The following is a 22,615-nucleotide window of genomic DNA, read 5'->3' as shown; positions in this document are numbered from 1 at the left end:
CTTGGGAAAAGGTTGCCAGTTCAAGTCTCTATTGCGGTGTTTTAGGCATCATAGGACCATGACAAGGAGGTGTAATTGACAAACCCCAAACTACTCCTGGGGTGATCTTACATTAATCTTATTCCTAAAACTTTCATGATATTTGTACAGGATTTCTAAGCCATTTATATGTGTTCTTCCTCCACAGACATCATAAAAGTTCTGAAGCATAGGTTTGATAATCGGCAACAAATCAATCCTTTGAAAACTCAAACCGCAGCACCAATAGGAAGTGTTTCCAGGCAGCGCTTCCATGGTTTTCCTTCTTGTTATTCCAGCTTGACTGAAGTGAAAGATCTCAGTTCTTCCACCTTGTCACCGGCTTTAAATCATGTATGGACACCCACTTGGAAACTTTATTTCCCACCTGAAGTCAATCTCCAGATCTATGGCGTGCCAGGGCCTATATCTACTATTTTTTGTCTTAATAATAAAGTGACTGTGGGGGAATTTGGGATATTTTTTGACCTCTTTCTCTCCTCATCCATCCTTTGATTTAAAAAAGAGACAGCGACAAGAAGAGGTGATGAGAGTCGAGCTGCCATGGGAGCAGAGAAGAAGAGCTCCTATGGGAGGCATAGCAGAGAGTGGGTGGGAAAAAAGAGTTTTCAGGGACAGCGAGTCTGGATATGGGACAGTCACATTTCATCTGTCACTCAATACGTTCTGTCTTCCCGGCCCTGTCTACGGTTTCAAAACTGTCTTCTACAAAAAGAGAATTTCCTGTTTCTCAAATGCATTCTCGAAAATGTTTTGAAGGTGACCTTATTTTTATCCTGGGAAACAGTCACAGTATTAAACTCATGGTTAAGCATTGGGAATTGAAACAAAGTTTAGAAAAGAATTAGGGTTTGGCTGAAAATAAATAGAGTTTTACGCGAGCAGTGTTTCACGCATATGTGATGGGATGCAGGAGTTAGGCGGTGAATTCATTGTTGGTTTTGGCATTCTTAAGGGATTTGTTGACAACTACAAAGAATAATACCCAAACTTATCCCTTAAGCTGTGCAGATTCGAGCAGTTTTGAAGATGTAATTTGCTTTAACTTGTCATTAAAGTGTCTTTGATGCATCAGTTGTGGAAAATCCCATTTGCGACGGTAGGCCTGATAAATGTGAAATGTTCTCGACTTGCCAAAGCACAAATCTGAAGATACGTACCTGAAAAGCGACGTGTTTCTCTATATTTCATTACCAAAGACTACATAAAGCGTGGTATCATGAGAATATATCAGTACCTCAGAAACTTCAAGGAGACAAATCAAATTTAAATGAGGAAATATTCCACCTGTTAGTTAGTCCGTCCCTACCAGATTTTAAGACTTGATCCCGATCAGAACAGTGGCATTTGTTTTCCCGAATACATGCTAACTTTTCTCATCGTAATAAACTGTAGTTAGATTTTCTTTCTAAAACTGTAATGCTTTGTCTACTTAAGAAATGCATTTGATTACTTCTTCACACGTGCGCTCAGGTGCCATGTGTTACCGGATGTGAATGAGCCTCTGCCCTCACATGGAGAATAATCAGGCTTCTGGTATAAGCGTCACGTATTTCTTGGGTTAAAATAAAATGAGCATGTTACATTATGTGACAGGAAGCATGGCAGGTATATCAGTAGACTCTCTGGTAGCTGCCACCACAGAAAGAAGGAATGGTTAAGACAAGATGGAGATGTTTGCCATCGACAGCTTGTCTAGAAAAATGAACGTTGGTGACATTGTCAGTTGTATGAGCGCAAGCATCCTCCACGACGAGGATCAATGAGCAGAGGGGGGTCGGATAACACCCTGCTGTCGCACACTCACCGGTACATGGGTGGTGGGCTTCCATGGGCTTCACAGCTGAACACCACCTCCCTGTTCTTCTCCACAATCTCCACAGGATACACAATGCTGCCAGGCTGCTTGGTGAACACGGGGCTCTGCAGGATGCCGCTCCCTGGAAAACAAGGAGAAAAAACAACCGACTTTTAACTTGGCCTGTTTGTAGGGAAGCCAATTAGTCAGCGGCGGAAACAGGTGCTTTAAGTGTTTAGGAAGGAGTAACCCCAGGCAGACAGGACATAGCAATTTGAACCGCTTGTCACGACACCTCTGCCTGGAGAAGACTGATTTGAAGTGAGACGTGTCTCCAGAAGCCATTTAAGTGGTAATAGGATATAGAGTCCTGATTTATGTTGAACAATTATCTCGAAATGCCTTCATTGAGTTTGGTCGACCCGTTTGTGTTTTTATTAGTTCAATTATTTATTTGGTTGTCCCTGCTATTATGTGTCCATGCAGAGGTGTAATCGTTTGGTTTCATGTGATTCGAGCTCTTTGTTGCAAATGACAGAAGTCTCAGTTACTCCATTAGGGCGCCATTAACGCTGTGGGCTCCTCGTGCATGTCTTTAGAAAGCATCAATGACGCTTTACAGATAAGGAAAATGAACTGACTTAGTCACTCGCTTTCTCTTTACCGTTGCCATAGTTTTCTATTTATTTTAAGTTCATTCGACCAGAACCAGATTCTCAGCTGTCTGATGCCAAACTGTTTTCTGGATTTATATTTTCATTTGCATTTCTTGCAGTTTCAAATGAAAATACAATGTAAATCTTGTATTCCAAATCGAAAATGTACCAAATATAAACAGGACAAATAAGAAGTAATATAAATCATAATGAATATGTTTTGTGGGAGTTTCACTTACTGTCGCTCAAAGCTCCTGATCGTGCTCTAAAAATCACATTGTCCTTAAGAATTGACGGCCATTTCTTCCTAAAACTGAACAGCAGTGTTGCTGCTACAGATCTCATTGAGAATTTCAACTCATCTTTGAAAACACAGATTTAACGGTCGGCTCTGGGCTTGTCAGGTGACAAAACATGTACACTACCTAATGTGTGTTGTCTTGGTTGGGGTTCTGTAATTGACTTGTGTGATTAGGGAGGGTAAAATGCGTTAATGCATGTGTGAGATTGATAACGCTTTGACAAAGAAAAGCAATACACAGCAAGACAGAAGGAAATATACCTTGTGTTCATCTACGAGCTTTTGCTTAAAGAGAATGATGAGAATGCGACTTTAACTTTGGGGGATATATAGATATAACGTATGTTTCAGCTCAGGAGTTACAGTGCTATTTGATATATTTTCAAATGCTAAGATGAAGAGTGCAACACCCGAAAAATGCAGAGAAGAGAATCTTTTTTTTTTTGTGACATGAAGTGGTCATACTATACTACAGGTAATGAGATCTTCATCCTTCACACAGTACAGCTGAATCATGGTCTAAAAGCGAGGCCGGATGATGATTAATATATGATCAGGAAGTCTTTACCCTTCCCACTTCCTTATTGAGTTTCCATGCTTTTCCAAGTGGTAACGAATATGGCTTCATGAAGTCTTTAATAACCAGGAAGTTAGCTCGTAAATCAATTCGAGGAGTACTTAAGGATTTTATTGGACAGCTGTTGACATTACATTTGAACTTGAAGTACAGTAAAGTGGATAGAGAACAATAACTAGCTTGCCTGGACACAGTGCTACTCTCAGAAATAAAACATGTGCTCAATATGGTGATGGTACATATATAAATAAAGAGGCTTTATTGTGTTTGTGGTTTCATTATCTGGGTCTCCTCTGTTGTGACTAAACTTGAAGCATTTAATTGATTGAACTTTCAAAGTGTCCAAGTCTACAGGACTAACTGAGGGAACTCAAAAGGACTATGAATTCTAAGATTGATTAAATGGTAAGTGACCACCTGAGTGAGTTACTTTTAATATGTAAATGATGCATATTGGTAGCACTAAAGTATGACGTCTATTTTGATTTCATTTTACATGTAGCCTAATCTTTGAAGTTTGCAATTAAATATATAAAAAATGAATACTAAATCGTAGCATTTATTCGTACGTGTTTTACACTTTTTATTCAGGGTAGCAACTGTTGTGCAACTGTCCAGATGACCAGTTGACCCTAACCCTGACTCTTCATACAGCACCACAGCGATGACGACGCGCTCGCCCCACATCTAATGAGAGGATTCCTATGAAATTTGCTGATGATATTTAACTTCCTCATATTCCAATCGCCTGACCTTTGCATTTTAATTCCCAAAACTTCAACCGCACACAAACTTTGATATTGGACAATCCTGTCAAAAACCTCACATTCAAACACAATCTGTTGTTCAACAAAGGTCTTTTCCGTATGCTCCCTCCACAATTGAGTTTGCAACCAGTGTTGTTGTCTTGAAACGACAGAAACTTTTGAGCCCCAGCGTTGCGTCGTGAAAGTAGTGACAGATCTATGCAGAACTGTATGGGATGACATGCACAGGGTAATGCATTATTCAAGGAACTGCTCAATAAGCAATCTAATTCAAGAAAATGTCTCCCTGCACACCTCACATTTTACAGCAACAGAGTGTGCTTCCAATCCCCCAGAAGCCCTCAAACGCATGCTAATTCTATGGGGTAAGATATTCCTTCTTTTATGCAAAACTGAACATAGCATTTAAGGTTCTCAGAAACACGCAATCTGCATAAATCTGTAGGAGGAATATCATAGGGGAAGAATCTTCTAGCAAAAACACCAAGTAAATGAAAATGTAGATTTGGCCGTTGATGCTATCAAAGGTAATTTCATTACACACCACTTGGCTAGCTTAAAACAATCCATCACACAATCGATTTTGTATTTCAAATGCTTCATCATAACCATATATGTAGCTTAGCTTTGCTCAGAGATGCCTGTGAGCTTCCACCACACATCCATTCAAGAGATTTAAAAATAGAGAAACGTTCTTGCCTCTTTTACCCTTCTAATTGTTTCTGGCGTGTGTGAGTTGTTCCCCGATCATCCTGAAGTAATTAGTCGTTGAAGGACACAAATAATCTTTTCTGTCAGACAGCTTTTTAATGTTTTAGTTACAAACCGCACACACTACTTGCAGTAACCTCATAAATTCATGGGCACACAATTAGTTGTGACAGCGTGTTCATTGCCGACATGCAACAGTGCACCATTTGTAGGAGAAGATAAAACTCCCTGTCCCACGATAGTCGATATGTGGCACTGTGTCATGCAATTTTGGCGTGATTCAAGGGCTTTCTAAATGAAATGCACCTCAGATGCTGTTGTTTATGCACTATCAGCAACAATAGGGCTTTGAACCTTATGCAAAAGTTAGAAAATGGCAGAGAATGTGTTTCTCCGTGTTATCTGAACTTACTTGGAACACAAAGGAGGTCCAATAAGGGATTTAGGTGCCAAACAAAACAACCAAAATGTGGTAGATAACAAGGCAAATGTCCCAAGCAGGCTGCAATTGCTCCATTTATCACACCTTTCAATAGACAACATCGTTCTGCGTTAGTTGATAAAGCGACAGCAACTCTACATCACTGACTTTTAAATTCAATGAAGATTCATAAAGCTGTTAGTCATAAATCATCACAGCTATATTCAGTGTGAAAAATGTGGAAAAATCTGTGAAATCATCTCTTGGCCAGCGTACTTATTGTGGCTATATGCCACATCTAATCTATCATGAGTTAAATAAACATTAAGGAATAACGTGTATCTTTTTTCTGCAGTTTTGACTATGAGGCATATTTGTCTTAATCACGTCATCATACAGGCAGTATTTTACCTTTTTGCTCTAGTTGTTGGCAAGCAATTTTTCAAGTCATAACAACAGTAGGGGTGCTGTCTGCATACATAGCAGGGGGGACTACAAGCCTACTTTCTGTATGTGTTTATTTCACTAAAACCATTTGTTGTGAATGGCTTTAGCTCACTGCAGGTGCATACCATTTTTTAAACGGCGTCATTTTTCTGCTGCTAAATTGCTTTTTCTAGAGCCCTCATGTTTCTTAGAAAGAATGCAATTAACAACCTGGTTACATGTAATAGCTAACTGAGCCATAATTGATCAAAAATAAACAACATGTACGAAGAGGTCAAGATGAAATAAAGCTGAAGCAGTAGTCCGGTTGAATTTTTGGGGAACTTGCTGAAAATTGGCCGTTGACCGTGAGCACGCTAGACAGTGCTGACCTCGGGAAGGTGGCTAACGTAGCTCGGCTCCCTAAGTACAATAGTTCACCAACTAGTCTACATAGCGGAACAATCCCACTAAAATGATTTGTTCCATGATAACAATTGGAAGTATTGTGAATTGTTTTGTCTTTAAGAGCCGCTGGTGTAGCAGAATAGAACTTTGTATTAACATGTTTGGCCATATTGTCCACTCATAGTAGTCACTGAATAAGTTCTACTGATTAAAGTGAGTCAATTGGGCTGATTTATGACCCTGTGAAGAAGTACACAAAACACACATTACTGAAAACTGCTGTTTGTCCAGATAACATTGTCTGAATTATGAATGGTAGCAGAGTTTGAATGAGTCCAATGTCAATTTAATTCAGTTCTTTTTGAGCAAAAGCATTTGTAAACCTTCCCTACTCAGAGGAGGCTGTTTAGCATGTCCTCATGCAGTGGAACTTCATTGAACAAACCAAAAGTAGGTCACCATTAAAATCCGAAGCCCATGTTTCTCTTACACTGAGGTACCTACACCAGGTCTCCCAGCGGACCTCATACACCTGCGACAGGCTGTTTCTCTTCTCACTGTTACAACCCGGTTCATCTGCATGCGGCTGTGAGAGAGAAACATGTCCTCCCAAAGCACTAGGGTTAGTGCCCCAGGGAATACCCCCAGCTCTCTGGAAATTGGCTCTTGCCTACATTATGGCAACATTCAAAGACTTATAAACCAAAAAATGGGATGAAAAATTCGGTTCAGACGTAGTAAAACCCTTTGATCTTTACAGTTCTCACTTTTCGTCGTGATAATCTGAGAATTCTTCTCTCAGCTGAATGTCATAAAGTAGACTTCTGTATTTATTTTGGTACTTTAAACATTTATGTGGCACTAGTCATCTTGAGAAATAAATGAAATGAGCACACGCGCACACACACACACACACACACACACACACACACACACACACACACACACACACACACACACACACACACACACACACACACACACACACACACTAAAATACAGGCTCTCCGGATGCTATTTCAGCCACGGATAACCCATAAAGGTCCTCACATCAATGGTTGTTGTTGTTCAGGAGTTGGTCCTCACATGTACAGCAAAACAAACATGTATGAACATACACAAACTCAATCTGAAATCTGTGTCAGTTCATTTAAAACCAGTGTTTTGGTTCCGATTTGAAAAACATAAGTGCATTATTAAAAACATGAATGGCCAAGAAGTAAAACAACATTTACTCAATCAAGAAATCAGTCAGTAACGTTTACGGGACCATTAAGGCGAAACCTGGTTCAATTCAATTTGGCAACAAGCATTTTAAACTGAATGCCTATTTAATTGAGAATAGAGAGAAACGACACAGTCCTTTCAAAATACATTTGTATAATTAGGATTTGATGTGCATGCTTTATCATTTATTAGCCTGGAACACATTTTATAAGGATAGACCTCGTGGGAAAATCAGTTCTCAAGAGTTTTGGGAAAAAGTATAATCGGACAAATGAACGAGAAACAACAGGCTGTAACAATCATTCAAACTGTTTATAACTGATAGTTTCTGCTTTTAATGTTTGGATTTAAATTACTTTTTTTGGGGGGAGCATTCTGACAATTCATTGGCCTTATATATCTAACTCTGAAGCATTTCCAGACACATTTTTATTTCTTCCTTGGTAAATTTATATTCGCACATTATTTATAGGTTTTATTTACACAAATATTGACTTTTGTACATGTCTACATTAACAAATGTTTGTTTTTGTTTTATGAAGATATTCAAAGTAATTTTAATTAATTTCTTAGCATTTATTTTCTAATATATTTGTCTACGGATGCTTTGATCCAATGTAAATGTGGTTATTGTCAGGTGGGCTCTGGAATGTCGGTTCCCCTTTTAAAAGAGTTGTCTTGACTATGCCTGTACTAACTAAGTGCCAAAATGCTGTCAAAAGTGTTTTAGTGTAACATATTTTCAAAGGAAACAAATCAACACGTAATATTAGGTTGTCTGATGCTGTGCAGAGGAATCTGTGGCACAAATTACCCTGCAAAACCTCCACCCCCGGAGCCCCACTTGCTGCTGCAGCCTTGTGTATACTGGTTCTTTGAGACTACAGTAATCCACTGAGGGCTGGCAGGTTTTTAATGTCATCCGACAATGCTGCAATCAAACAGCTATTCAGATGGTATCAGCACTGATCTTCTAAGAGCTGGAAGGGAGATATTTTTGGACATACTACACTCGCTCTCGCTTAAGCCGGCCATAAAGGAGAAGATTAACGTCTCTGGAAACTGTTGTGATTTGGCTGTCCTGAACTGTCTTCATGTTTTCAGCCTGACCTGTTTGAAAAGGTTCTGCCACCATTGGAGCCACAATAGAAAACCCTCAGAGACGGGGTGCAAACTATTCTATAAAAAGGTAAAAAGGACATTTCGGAACACCAATGTTCGAGTTCATCAAGTGTGAAATGTGAAGTCGGCGGCTGGATGTGTTTTTATTGTTCGCTATGGTTAGGTTAGTTCTAATAATGGAGGTGGTTTGACCTACAAGAAAAATCATAATGACATTGTTTGTTCAACCTGCACCTTTGTTCCCCTTCAGAAGTGTATTGAGAATGACCAAAAAAAAGATGATTGCAGTTTATTAATTCTGCAGGAAGTTGAACACAATCAAAATGAACCCCTGATGATTTTCTGGATAATCTCTGTACTGTTTGGCTTGAATCAGAATACCAAATGATTGCTTCCAAACTGACCTTTTGTTGGTTTTGCCCCTCACCGCTGCTCTTCTGCCAATACTATTAGGCATGGCAGGCTCGGCCGGAGACCAGACAACTGATCAGAATCAGGTCACCAAATAAAAAGCTTGCTTCCTGGTTCTGGTCTCTCGCAGCAGGATGGGTCCTGGATGGGAGAAGTGCCAGCCCCTGAGAAGCCCTACCCGAGCCCTATTGTGGATTTTGGACTGTTGTATGTTGCCCCTTGTTTTTCCCGTGAACTGTGATTAAAACCCAATTTACAAACATCCTTCATCTCAGGAGGTCAGGCTTGGAAGCACGCCAGAGTGGTGAATGCTATAGAAAGATTGGGGTTTATGTAAAATTAACCATTTGGTTTTTGCAACCCATCAAAACAATAACCACTTGCTTCAAAGACTGTCTAAAAGAAACAGTCACCCTACGTCCTCCCATCCATCCCTGACGGTAAGATTTTGGGGGCATTTGCTGCAACAACTTTAATGTAACCACTTCTTCTGCAGGATTCTGCTCATTGCATAAAGAGCCGGTCTCTTTTTGTTGCTGTAGTGGGATCATTATTGATACAGAAGCGTTGTAACTCTCGTTTTATGGTCCCAGGCAAAGCCTCTTAATGAGTTACGCTGCCTACTGAGTCCTATTAGAGGTCAACTCTTGCACAAAACAGACATATGTGTTCAATCTGATAGCAGCATGTGGTCTATCTGATAATCAGATAATGGGCCAACTTTGAATTGCCTTGAATAATGTACAGTAATAGTCACACACATACACTGATTTCACAGATATGGTCTGCACGGTTCTGAGTTCCTGAGATTTAATGAGCATCGACAAGATTGTAATGAAAGTAAAATGTAATTAAAATTCACATCTTTAGCATTAGGATCAGCATGAACCCTCTGCTCTGCTGAAACAGGTATCCGAGGGCCCTTTAAGAAGTGGGCGGTAAACCCTGTTAGCTCAGCCTCTCTTCCCCTGTCCTTCGTTGCCTGTGCCAAGAACGTCTTAGTGTTCTTTTCCAGCCTTCCAATTAGCATCGCTGTCTCGGGGAAAAAGCCAACAAGCTGTTGGAGAACTGAAAGAATAGCGTGTGTCCTGGTTGTTTAGACAGATACATAAATCATTCATCTCTTTTTGAGACTGAGGCATTGCCACAGAATTAGCTTTGAAATGGCAACCCCATCCACACAAACACAGTAAACACTTATTGTGCCTACAGACAACAGCAAGGTGATCTTGACTGATTTGGTTCCAAAAGGCCATGAATAAAACATGTATCGATATGCATATCAAAAGGCAAGAGTTGACACAGCAAAACAAAGATGTGGGGGCAGTGGAAAGAAGAGGGGAAGAGTGTTTTCTCTTGAACCTGCTCTGAATCCCTAACACCGCCAATTAGCAGGGGCTTGGCTTGGAGGCCGTCTGGGGACCCCCCCCACCCCCTCCTTTATCTTGACATAATTGCTCCTCCTGAGGAAGAGCAGGTGAGCGCACCTAGAGACGCTTGCTCCCGGTTAGCCAGACATGCTCTTCAATTTCATCTGCTGCAGCTGAGCTCTCACTTAATACTGTCATCAAGCAGATCTCAACCCTAATGAAAGCTTTAATAAGCCAGAGAACGATGTTTAAAATGATGAAAACCTCGCTGAGTCAAATAGATTAAAGGGAGTTCTGGGGGTCTTGTTGCTAGGTACAAATTTGTTAAAATGTGAACAATTTTCATATAAATGAGTCCTTGAGCAGTGCTGCTCAGTTTAAGATGATCAAACCCACTGCACAGTGTAATCAACCCCTAATCAGCACATAATGAAGTGGGGACAGCTGGGCCAGTTTGGAGGTGTGCATGTACGCAGACTCAGGGGCAAGAGGCCACAGAGTCTGCCCGTTAGCATGGCTCAGCTGGCCTGGCACCGAAGGCTGCTCACCCGGTGGAATGACAGAGGTCAACGTTCATTCTGTCGACGCAAAATGGCCTCGGGACAAGACATCAGGGCAGCACCGCGAGAAGAGACCTTGACACATAAGGCCATCTGACATGCACGTCAACCTAGGAAATGCCCTTCATGGGCAATGGGCATGATTATGGAGACACATTAGGAGTGCATCACTCCGGATGGCAGTTATTGCGGCATCCAGAAGAGCTGGTGCTGCAATGACAGATGCTGCACGTCCTTCGGTTAGTCAACAACATTAAACCCCAGAATTGATTGAAGAGGAAATATTAATCAGACTGAAGCTGGAGGGCTGTATGTTTGTTTGAATTGGTTTAGCACTAGAAGAGACGTTAGTGCAGGTAGATTGTATTTGAGTTGCAGTTATTGTATTCTCTTATGTTGAACTGTGGGATTCATTTAAATGTGATTATTGGATTATCTGTTATTTCACATTGCTGTAAGAAGGCCGGAGCATTTGAAATGTTTTACTTTGTCTTCCCAGCCTTCAAACAGTTATTTGTTTCCATTCTTGTAACTTCATTTGTGGCATCTAGACTTGCCTTAGATGTCTAATCCACTGCAGAGAATATTTTGAGGGCTTCTTTTTTGCTGTTGTTTTGATATTGTGATTATACGGTGACACATTTGTAAATGCAGAATGATTTGGAACGTCTTCATAGCGTTACCGCACGTAATAACAAGTTCATATAAATGAAAGATGGCATCATATTTACTGTGATGGATGGTCCATCTTAAGCAGGTTTAAGGTTTTTACATTTATTGCTTTTTTATCAAAGCCTGTAGAAACGAAACTAGTGGAAGCACAAAATGAAAATATATGAAAGGAAAAGGAAAAACAAACACATATTATTCCTTGTAAAAATGTTTTGCAGCGGTCCAGAGTTAGGGAGTTTGTTTGTAGTGAACGTCCTTTATCGTCCTTCCTGAGATGACTGAACATCTGACACCTTCTCCAAGCATGCCAGCAGTGGGCTAACGGTGAGTCAGCTTCACTTAGTCAGTTAGCAATGAAACATGTGGAACTGTGCCCTGCTCTCATTGAAGCCATATTTCCCAGCTGGTGAACGAGTTCAAAAGCTTAATTTAGTTTGGTTCTATTCCAACGGGCATCATAAGTGCAATTTAAAATATAAAACCTAAAATAAGCTCTAATTTGTGTGACCTTGTAGAAACGATCTAATGTAGGTAAACCTGTACAATCCACTGCAATCCAATAGAAAAGCTCTTCAATATTTGCTAATTATGCTCACAGAGGTATGAATTGTTATGATGCTGGCCATATTTTCTACCCAGAAATTAAACCATTATCAGCTTACTCTAATGGGACCAATTTACAAATGAAAATCATGCTGCATCAAATTGAAAAAAGCAACTTTGACCATAAACTCAGTAAGAAGTAGGGTCATTTGCCCATAGACTTCTATACAATCATTCTACTTTTTGCAATGGTTTGAGATTGCCATTAAAAATAAATGTATGTAGGGTTAAGGGACTGTTATTATGCAGGCTTAACTTCAGCAGAGCCTTTTTTTTACTGTAGGTAAACCTGTAGAATCCAATACAATCCGACACAAAAACTCTTTGTCCAAATCATGATCAGATTGATTTTTTACACTTTTCTAAGAGGTGAGACTTCCGATGTGTTATGATGCTGGCCATATTTTCTGCCTAGATACCGTAATAAACTATTAACTATTATCTGTTTTACTCTAATGTGACCAATTTACAGATAAAAATAGCAATTTTGACCATAAACTCAGTTAGAAGTAGGGTCATTCTCGCATAGACTTTTATGTAATTGTTATACTTCTTTCAAAGATTTGAGTCGTTCCCTGCTTGCCATTCAAAATAAATGTATGTACTTAATGTTATTATGCAGACGTAACTTCAGTAGACACTGTAGGGCCACCTGTACAATCCAATGCAATACGAAGCATTCAGCTTTTGTTAAAGACGGTCAGAGCTAAACCCTTTTGTGTATTATTGAGGTTGGAGTTTGTGTTAATTCTTGACTGAAGTATTGTAATAATATTGTGACCACCTCAAGAAAATGAAAACACAGCAAACACTTTGCTCAGATGGTTGATTCCCAGCTGTATATTGGATTGTAAATGAGTACCTACAATAAAGTGGCCACTGAGTGTACAGTCCACCCCGCTGTAATTGCTACACTTTCTTTAAGCTACCTTTTTCCGTATAGCTGCACAACAAACTGATGTATTAATACTTCAGTGTGGGCCAGCGCTAGGAGCAGGAACACTGTTACGCACTCTTTCATTAAGGGAGGATTATAATGCTGGATCACTGGCTGAGGAAACAAGGCACAGTGCCACTTGGCTAATTGGCTAAAGCTGATTCACTATTGGCCGACTCAGAAGAGGCAGCAGTCCTCCAGCCAAGTCTTGTAGTTCCGCACGTATGTCTCACAAAGATGAATCACAATTAAGAGAAGTAATCCCACTCAATTTCAAGGGATTTCATTCAATGTCAAACAGGGTTTCCTACACTAATACTTGAAGAGACTTCCAATTGAACCGGCTCTAATAGTTCTTATTTCCACGACTAATACATTAACAATGTTCCATTTAGGTGACAAAGACAGTCAGTAAGAGCATGACATAATGCCGCCATTATTAATATTCATAAATACACCTGTGCTCCGCTGCTATGGCATGTCACAATGTTCCCCATCAAAAGTCCAACTCTTTTCTACTTCTGTCAGGGCTTTCAATTAACTGGAGTTCACTGAGGAAACGTGAATTCAACTGAGAACTGACATTACTGCTAAACAAAGCATTAGTAGCCAATACTAACATCTATGATGAGTAAACAAACTGGCGAAGGAGGGACTGTTTCATATGCTAAAGAGAGCCATCTGTTGCCATCAATAACTTAATGTGCTATGCAGATAGTGCCATCTGACTTCATTACTTTCAAAGCACGTTTTGAAGTGGCAGGTAATGCTGCCTCTCTGGCTCATAACCCGTCACCAACACAAACAGGAAGCAGCTACCTGTTGCCGAATCCGTACCTTCACACGTTTGAAATCGCATCAGATAGCTGTCGTCTTTACGGAAGTAGGAAACATTTGCGTTGTGCATCAATTCAGCCTCAGATTGTCCTCTTAAAGAAGGTGCAACAGCTTCACATTTACAACACAGCAGCATTCTCACCGACAGTTCGAGCAAAATCACCTCAACAGAGATCTTAGGCCGACACGCAATCTATCTGTCTGCACCAATAGTTCAATACATCAATTATACCGTTGCATCTGCTAGAGCAACATGCTGTATTGCATGAACTAATGAGCTTAGATGATGCATAACGCAAAGGTGTACTTTTGACCGGAGATTCTGACGCCGACATTAATGTAAGTGAATTCTATTCTTTTTCCACTGGGTAACAGCAGCGTGCTTTGAGGCCTCCGAGGTAATCATAGCCTTGTTTTTCTATCCTTTTCTTTTCCTTTACAATTCATTACATCTTTTACCTATGCATTAGATACCTTTTCTTCAAACTTCACACGGCAACACACCGAGATTATACATTAAGTTACTTTTCTGATCAAAACCATATTAACTTTCTATGATTTTTGGAAGCTGTGAATCAATTAAATGCATCTTATAAGAATCTGACGTCTTGTACAACTATCTTGCTGTTCCTAAAACAGGATTATCGTCCATTAAGCAGAATAATTATAAATATATACGTAGTTTTAACCTTGTTTTTGAATGGCAGCATGCACTGCCCTTTACCATGACTTCAGCGGTTTGTCCTATTTTCATATTTGCGATGACAGTCAGCTAGCAGTGGTCAAGTGCATGCTATGTCCTGCTCAGGGCAGGCTGTGACTCACTCAGTGCATCCAGTCTCTGGCTGACACATGGTTAAATGGCTGCACAGTTCCCCCAGCTATGTGTCTCAGCATTAGTGCTCTTGCAGCCCCTGGCTTCGGCTGCTAAGCTGCTAACGGCACATTTTATTCGAATACTTGCAGCGGCTGCACATTCTCTGACACGGTCTCAGAGAATGTTCTGGAATGCAGGGACACTGTTGACAAGTTGGGGTAATGTGAGAGAGAGAGAATAAATGGAAAGTACCATTTTGACATGTTCTTGGTGTGCAAAATGCGACTTGAGATAAGATAAGATCCCAAACGGGGATGTGTTGTGGTTGCAGCAGCATAACACAAAACAAGGCATTGCACACGATTAGAAATCAAAAGAGTAAAAATCAACAATTCTAACATACATGCATCTCAAAATAGAAAGTTAGGGTTAGCTTTGTAACTTAGCTTAAAGTTAGCCTTGGTTTCTAAAATTAGCAAGATTGATCGATATAGTTTAGCCAGCGTTACTTTATTGTGGATGTCTCAAACTGGTGAATGTTTAAGCAATGAAGAAGAAGTATAGCCACCAATACATGGCTATCCCATTTTATAACTTCCAAACATCAAGATCAACTTCTGATATAGGTCAGATTTCACTTCAAAACTGCGGTTAGGGTTAGGGTTACACTGGCAATGAAAACCTGAGTTAAGGCTAAAAAAAAACTACGTGGAGGTTTTTGTATTTACTGTTTAATAGTATTTCACCATGCTTGTGATGATGGTGTAATAGCGGTGTTTGAAAGTTGTGATCTGCTATCCACAATGAAAATGGCTCCCATCCAATCAAATGAAGTTGATCAGAATAATAACAACATTTTCAGGATCTATTTCCAAGGCATGTTTCATTAGGAAGGCATCTGGAGAGTGCAAACCTCCAGCAAGGCCGTTTGGATAAATTATACAATGATATGTCTATCAGTCCCATGTATCGGAAAAATGTATTTATTGGATTTATCTTTGGTGCACACTTTCGCCAAACAAAGAACTCAAAATCAAAACTTCTTTAGTGAAGGCAGAGCTGAATCGGTGCTGCTTGGTCTCCAATTGATAAATTGTTTGTGGGTAACTTGAACTTAATTTATGCTTACATTTCCACCTGTTTTTTAGTGGAATTGTTCAGTGACAGCAATGAAATGAGTCATGGACACAATGTTCCCTCACTTGGCTAACTTCTAATGTCATTGTCATTATGCTATGAACCCCTGGAATCCTGTTAAAGGACCCCCTTCCCACCACCAACATCTTAGACCTCCAACTTTGTGTCTTTTAAAAGTCTACTTTTACCATTTATCTCTCAGCTTAAATCGGGTCAATCAGCAAAGTTGTGCACGTTGCTGTGATCTATTTTACTGCGTGCTCTTTGTCAGGAAATCATCCAAAAATAAACGTACGCTGTAATCCAAAATGTGTCTTAACTGACAGTTAAGGGTTACAAATGAGAGGATATCAGCATCCTATTCATCTCCGTGCTCCCACTCTCCGTCTAGTATTCACAGTAGAGCTGTCAACGAGCCGCTTCAGGGCTGACAAGTGACAGTTTAAAGAAGCAAACTAAAAATCTCCAGTCCAATTGCAGGTGACAGTATATGAATGTATAGAGTATGGCTCAGCATAAATAAAGAAAATAGTTTGAGGAGCATATAAGTGGTCCACTTTGCGAAATAAGGTTTTCATCACATCTCTCACAGACTCTCATATAACAGCCTGCCCCCAATAGCAAGAGATAGTACATCTTCTGAAGAGGAGGATGAAATATCTAGCGCAGATGGTTTTTTTTCCCCCCTTCCTGAGCCTCTCTGTGGTGTTCATTAGCGATACTGTCCTCTGCGATTGTTCGAGTTAATACACAAGGCTCAGAAAGTGGAACAGGTAGATCCTGCGACGCATGAACCTTGAAGAAAATGTATTTTTCTCCATGCTGCCGGACGCACATGGAAACAACTCGGAGAAAAAACTGCGAGGAATTGAAAAAGGGTTCAACGTGTCAAGAACGAAATACCTGCTTGTATCTTTCATGCCTTCTCGTAAAAATTGGAATATATAGTTCTGTCACAGCAGATAAGTAGTTCACTGGGCCGGGGATATTCATTTTCCATAGTCCGGACACTGATGTATGGAGTGTGTTTAACCGGCGAGGGTTCATTTCACAGCCACTGGCTTGGTAAAACCAGAGAGAAGGAAACTCAGATTTACACGACTATAACGACAAAAAGGAAAAATTAGGAAAACATTTCCAAAGTCTTTTTCAAAACACAAAACTAATCTACCTCGTGTACTAAACTCTTTTCACGACAACAACACATTTTAAATGGCCTCATTATGCTTTTGGGGGTGTTCCTTTCTTGTAGTGTGTTTTTATGTGTTTTAGTGCATGTAAATGGTCTACAAAGGTCAAAGTTCCCTCCAGAGGGAGTTTCTCTCCCACACACTCCGCCCCATGCCTGAAACGTATCCATTAGACCCTTTTGTTTACTTCAGTAACATCGTGACATCACTATGTAATAATCATGTTTCTATTGAAGCGCACTACAACACATTGTATGGGACAGGCTAAAGGGGCGGGACATCTCTAAGCGGTTGACCAATCCCAACAGAGCCGGTCGGCCAGCTAACCAATCAGAGCAGAATGGTCTCTGGTTTCAGACAGAGGGTGAAAGAGGTGCTGCAGCACAGACAGTATGAGAAACATCAAGAGCTTTCTGACATTAAAGCATGGAGGCAGTAGAGGCACACAATACAAATGTGAAGCTGGAACTTAGCATAATGTCCTCTTTAAATTTAAAGAATGGACATTGGGATTGCAGCGATAACACTCGACTATAGGACAAAGAAAAGCAAGTATAGCAGTTGGACATACCTTTAAACAACACCAAAAAATAAAAGTGAACCCTAAAAAATGACTGCATCTCTATAGACACATCCCACACATTTGGCTATTCGATCTGACCTTACATTAATGAATGGATAGATAGATAGAATCAGAGGATGAAACCCTCTTTATTAGTCACATACATGCACACAGTGAGCACACACAGTGAAATTGGTCCTCTGCATTTAACCCATCTGGGCAGCTATTGTGCAATGGGGAGGGGGGGTTGGAGGTGTCCGGTGCCTTGCTCAAGGCCCAGGAGGTGAACTGGGACCTCTCCAAGTAGCAGTTCACTTTCCATATTCCAAGTCTGTTCGGGGACTTGAACCGGCGACCCTACGATTCCCAGTCCAAGCCCCTACTGACTGAGCCACTGCTGGACATATATAATTTCCTTGTTTTCATTCACTAAGCCTCCCCTGGAAACAGCTTCAAACCCCCAAAGGAAAGCCAGTTACCCTTGATATTTCTTCTATACGTATAATATATAAATAGATGTCTGTTTTTATTTATTTTTGGGTCCGTCTCTTGTGCTGCTGTGAGTTTCCAAACTATTTCTCTTATCTTGGGTTTTTTTGACAACATTTTTTTTTATATTTCTCTAGATGACTGTTCTTGCAAAATACTGTTTCTTATCTATTTATTTGTTACCTGGGCAATAACACTCCTCCAGGGCTCCATAAAACAATAAGTCTAGAAATAGATGGGAGATGTGTATCGGCGGAAACTCTTACTTCAGCGGAAGATGCTTATGAACTGATTCAATCTGCACACAACCACAAATGCACTCACACACACAAACACACACACACACACACACACACACACACACACACACACACACACACACACACACACACACACACACACACACACACACACACACACACACACACACACACACACACACACACCCCAACTCTTCTCGAGGTTAAGTAGCACAGCAGCTCAATGGCGCGAACATATTTGATCATACCGGGCAGTTCCCCGGAGGTATTGTGAGTATGGGTATAAATCATGTACGTGTGCTGAGCAAACAATCCTCAGGTGAATAAAGCTCAGAGACAAAGATGTACGAGCCCTGTGTGATCCTCTCCAATGAATATTCCAATAAATACATTAATGCTCAGAAATATATTTAATAATGCAAAGCAGAGAGGAGGCTTTGTTACATTAGCATATTCATTCACATCAGCGCTAACCTGCGGGCCGTTATCTTTACATATGAAATATTAAAGAAGGCTGACACTTACAACCATTTATTATAACTAATGCAGATGTGATGTGTTTAATTGTGCAATTTGTTAGTCACTTGTTAAGTAACGCACTCAGTGGGTGTATTGTATTTTGTATGTTTGATTATTTAAATGCGTATTCTTACCGTGTCCAAAATAGCATCCACCTAATTAGTGTCATTCATAAATACAAGCAGGGCTTCCTATGGAGAAATGTGCAGTGCTTGTAAATGCGTAGCTAGTGCGTGTTTGTGAGCATGCATGTTTAGTTTGTACTCATTCATGTATAATCTATTATGTATGTGTTGCAGGAAACCTGTTTTAATAGCCTAAACATATTTACTGGATACATCTTTGAAGAGCTCCCTTCGCCTATATTCGTCTGAGTAAACATCAGAGGTGGTAGGAGAGAGTGGAGAATGTGTCAACGAGGCGAGGATATAAAAGGTCATGGTGTGGTTACTAATCACTTGATGTGAATTGCTTTCAGATGTGTATAAAAACATACAAGAAATAAAAATGTGAAGGTTAAACAACATGATATGTAGGGGATAATGTGCAGGGAGCCAATCATCAATGAGAAAGACCCCTAATTGAGAAAGAGCCCTAATTGAGGAGGATCCCGATGCGAAGCGGATTGGTCAGCGAGCAGCAGGCGGGTTTTCGTCTGCCTGCACATGGTCTCACTTATAACACATTCACTTGCTAAATAATTGAACAATTTGTCTCAGACTGCAGATTTACACTCTGTATGAACTGCAGCGATAGCAACGGTACTTAAATGACGGCAACTAGTAATCTGTAAGTCACATTTCCAAGGTAACCTCCCCAATAATACACCAGAAGTAACACTTAATCTAATGCACAGCCATTCATAAAGCTGTGGATTTGTGTTCGATTGTGTGAGTAAACACTTTTCCACTTCAGTCTGTGTGTGTCTTTATGACTGTGATAACGCAAATGCAGAGACAGCAGAAGCCCGGCAGTGTTTTACCTAAACCACGCCCTATTTCCACCGTGCTATGAGAAGTATTTTGTGATTTACTCATGATGTTGTGTGATCTGTTTCTCCCATGTTTCTCTTTTCAATGACATGTTGCCAAGCTGTCATGTTTGCTTTGCTCTGAGTCAAAATAAACTACAGTGCCCATGTTCATCATGATGGAAAACCAGCTAACCAGTGGAGCGTATTGATATTTTAAAAGATTGTGTGTATCCCATTAAAGTTCTAAAGCACAGACACACTAATATATCATAGTAAAGACATACGTAGAAAAGTGTTTTACATTTGTATCATGATGACGTTGGACTACAGCTTTAAAGACAATCGTATTTAAAATGAAATTATCTCCAACACATCTTTAAGTGTGACTCATATAGTCCCTTGAAAATGACAGTGGTATTCAACCAGCAAGGTGGAGATTGATAGTAGCTTTTCATTAGTCATAAGTAAAACCTCTTCCTATCTGACAGTGGTATGAAAACTGCACTATTTACTCGATACGACACGACACGATAATACTTGAAGGGTCACATCAAGTCTGAAATTTGACTTGCAATTTGCTGCATCAACATGGACAAATACCTAAAACATTTAACAACACAATCACTCAGAGAAACATGCTCAAAGACCCTTTAGAGTGCATTTGATCTGGGATTCAGCTCTGCATTTACTGTTAGGATTTACTGGTGCACAAGGGAGTGCTTCAGTCTGACTATACTTTTATTTCTGAATTTCCCAAAAATGTATGACACCAATAATCTTGCATTTCCCTGCACTTCTCTAGCATGCACTTGAAAGTGATCTGCCCATCCCTTGTATCAGAAAAAACCTGCAGTCTGCATGAAAGCAACGGCTGTGAGTGAGGAGAGCAGTGTTTGAGATTATTTCTGTTGAACTTCTTTTAGCAAACATGGCAAGTTTCTTCCTCTTCATCCAATCAGTGTTTGAATATGGCAACCACAGAAGTAAAGTATGTTTATTTACGACAAAAAGTGTAACACCCAGGTTCACAAATACCGAATTGTCACAGATAATTCCCAAACACACAGAAACAAAGGCATTATTTGAGTTGTCGGAAACAAAAAAACCCACAACCTCTGATTTGATACACTGTTGTTGCATTCAGATGGGGAACAAGCAGGTGACTAATTCAGAAATGTAATTGGATTTTGAATTTCAACTGGCACATATGTCATTATCAAGCTTCTTTTATTCATGTGTGCGTGAAAAACAAATCAACTTATAACTCCCCAGGCTGAGGAGTGTAGCCAAAGCTGCAATAAACATCTGTACCATTGCTTTCCCTAAGCCCGTACTGCAGGAGGGTTGTGCTCTCTTTGCAAATCTATTCTTGCACTCTGCAGCATATTAAAGCCTTTTGAGGTCTGCATGTTATGCATCGTCCCTGTTTCCAGTAGTAGTCAATTTCCAGCCACCTCTCTAATCCACATCCAGGCCCCATCATGCTTTGTAAAGTGAGTTTTGTTCCAAAGTGATAAGCGGGCAGAGTTAGTACAATAATCCTTTTTCCTCCAGTTTGAAGATGTAAAACTGCTCCGAGATATACATTTCCAGCTCAGCAGAAAATACATTAGTGTTATGGCGGTCTGAGTATACGCATCCCTGTGATTTGTTTAAAGCACATGTACATGCCTGGTGATTTTTGAAAGGAGGATAAACCAATTTCAGTCCGAGGGCGACCCTTTCACGGCTGCGTTTCATGGAGTCATGAACGCACACACTGCTCTCACTCTGTTGTTTAAAAATGTAGGAGGTGTGTCCTCATTAACCCCGCTTTTCCCGTGCTGTAAAGCGGCTATGCATGTCTTGTTATGAAATTTAAAAAAGCCAGATACTCCTATAAAGACAAAACCGCTTTGACGTACGGTCTGTATGTATTACCGTCTTGGTAGGAGCGTGATTAAAAAGGCAACAAATGGGTTTTGATTCTCTCTCAAGTGTTACTGTCAGATCATTTTGGGGCTAAATCTGTGATTCCTATTGAAATTAAATCAAACATAGATAACATTCCTTCCCTTGTGTTTAAAAATGTTATTATTGTTGGTGTCTTTCCGTGTTCCTCAATGCTACCAACAGCACAGGAAACACTGCAATTGTTTTTAGAGACAAACCGTGCAATGGAGACGATAATTACATATTTTCTTGTAAATTTCATTGACATTTATGACAATTCAAATACACACGAAATCCACCCTTAATACATAACATAACATAAGTGGGATTTTTTTATTATTGATTACTCGATAATCCTGTTTCATTTCAACATACTTAGCTCTTATTCATAGTTTTGCAATTTTCCAACATCAATGTTATTGTTGGTGATACATCTAAAGCACTAAAGCAGCATATTGGTGGCTTGGGAACATGTCGGTTGGTTTGATCTGTAACATGACATGTTGCAAGATTGTATAAACCATAAATCAAACACAATAAACCACCTGTTTTTTCCAAGGACATCAAATCAGCATTCTTTTAGCCTCATAAAAAGCCTTTCGATAGTGAGAGATACCGTCTGATGTGTGTGCTCTATCGCCACATTAGATTTTGGCAACATTTTTGTTAAAGGTGCCACAGAAAGCATCTGTCTGGTATTTTAAATTGTTCTCTGATGTCTACAAAGAAGGTATATAACTTTGGTTGATCCAAAAAATGTCCAGATGTGGTTTTACAGGCCCATTTATAACCCTATGATTTGGTCCTAGAATGAAACAAGCTGAATTGCCTTATTTGGGGCTCATTTAAATAATGATGACGAGCTCTGCTCTGATTGGCTGGTTTACAAGGAG

The 22,615-nt window shown here is 40.0% G+C and overlaps 1 protein-coding gene across 1 annotated transcript in view; it reads right to left on the bottom strand.

Annotated features, from left to right (window-relative positions):
• Positions 1-22,615, bottom strand: part of cntn4 (contactin 4) — a 144,130-nt gene that overhangs the window by 103,072 nt on the left and 18,443 nt on the right. The window contains exon 3 of the mRNA XM_063910286.1: positions 1,847-1,979. Coding sequence (XP_063766356.1) covers positions 1,847-1,979 — 133 coding nt within the window. The remainder of the gene's footprint in view (positions 1-1,846; positions 1,980-22,615) is intronic.

The sequence above is a fragment of the Eleginops maclovinus genome, chromosome 20 (genome assembly GCF_036324505.1).
Source record: "Eleginops maclovinus isolate JMC-PN-2008 ecotype Puerto Natales chromosome 20, JC_Emac_rtc_rv5, whole genome shotgun sequence".
Classification (NCBI taxonomy): Eukaryota; Metazoa; Chordata; class Actinopteri; order Perciformes; family Eleginopidae; genus Eleginops; species Eleginops maclovinus.
This window is presented reverse-complemented; position numbering and strand designations above follow the sequence as displayed.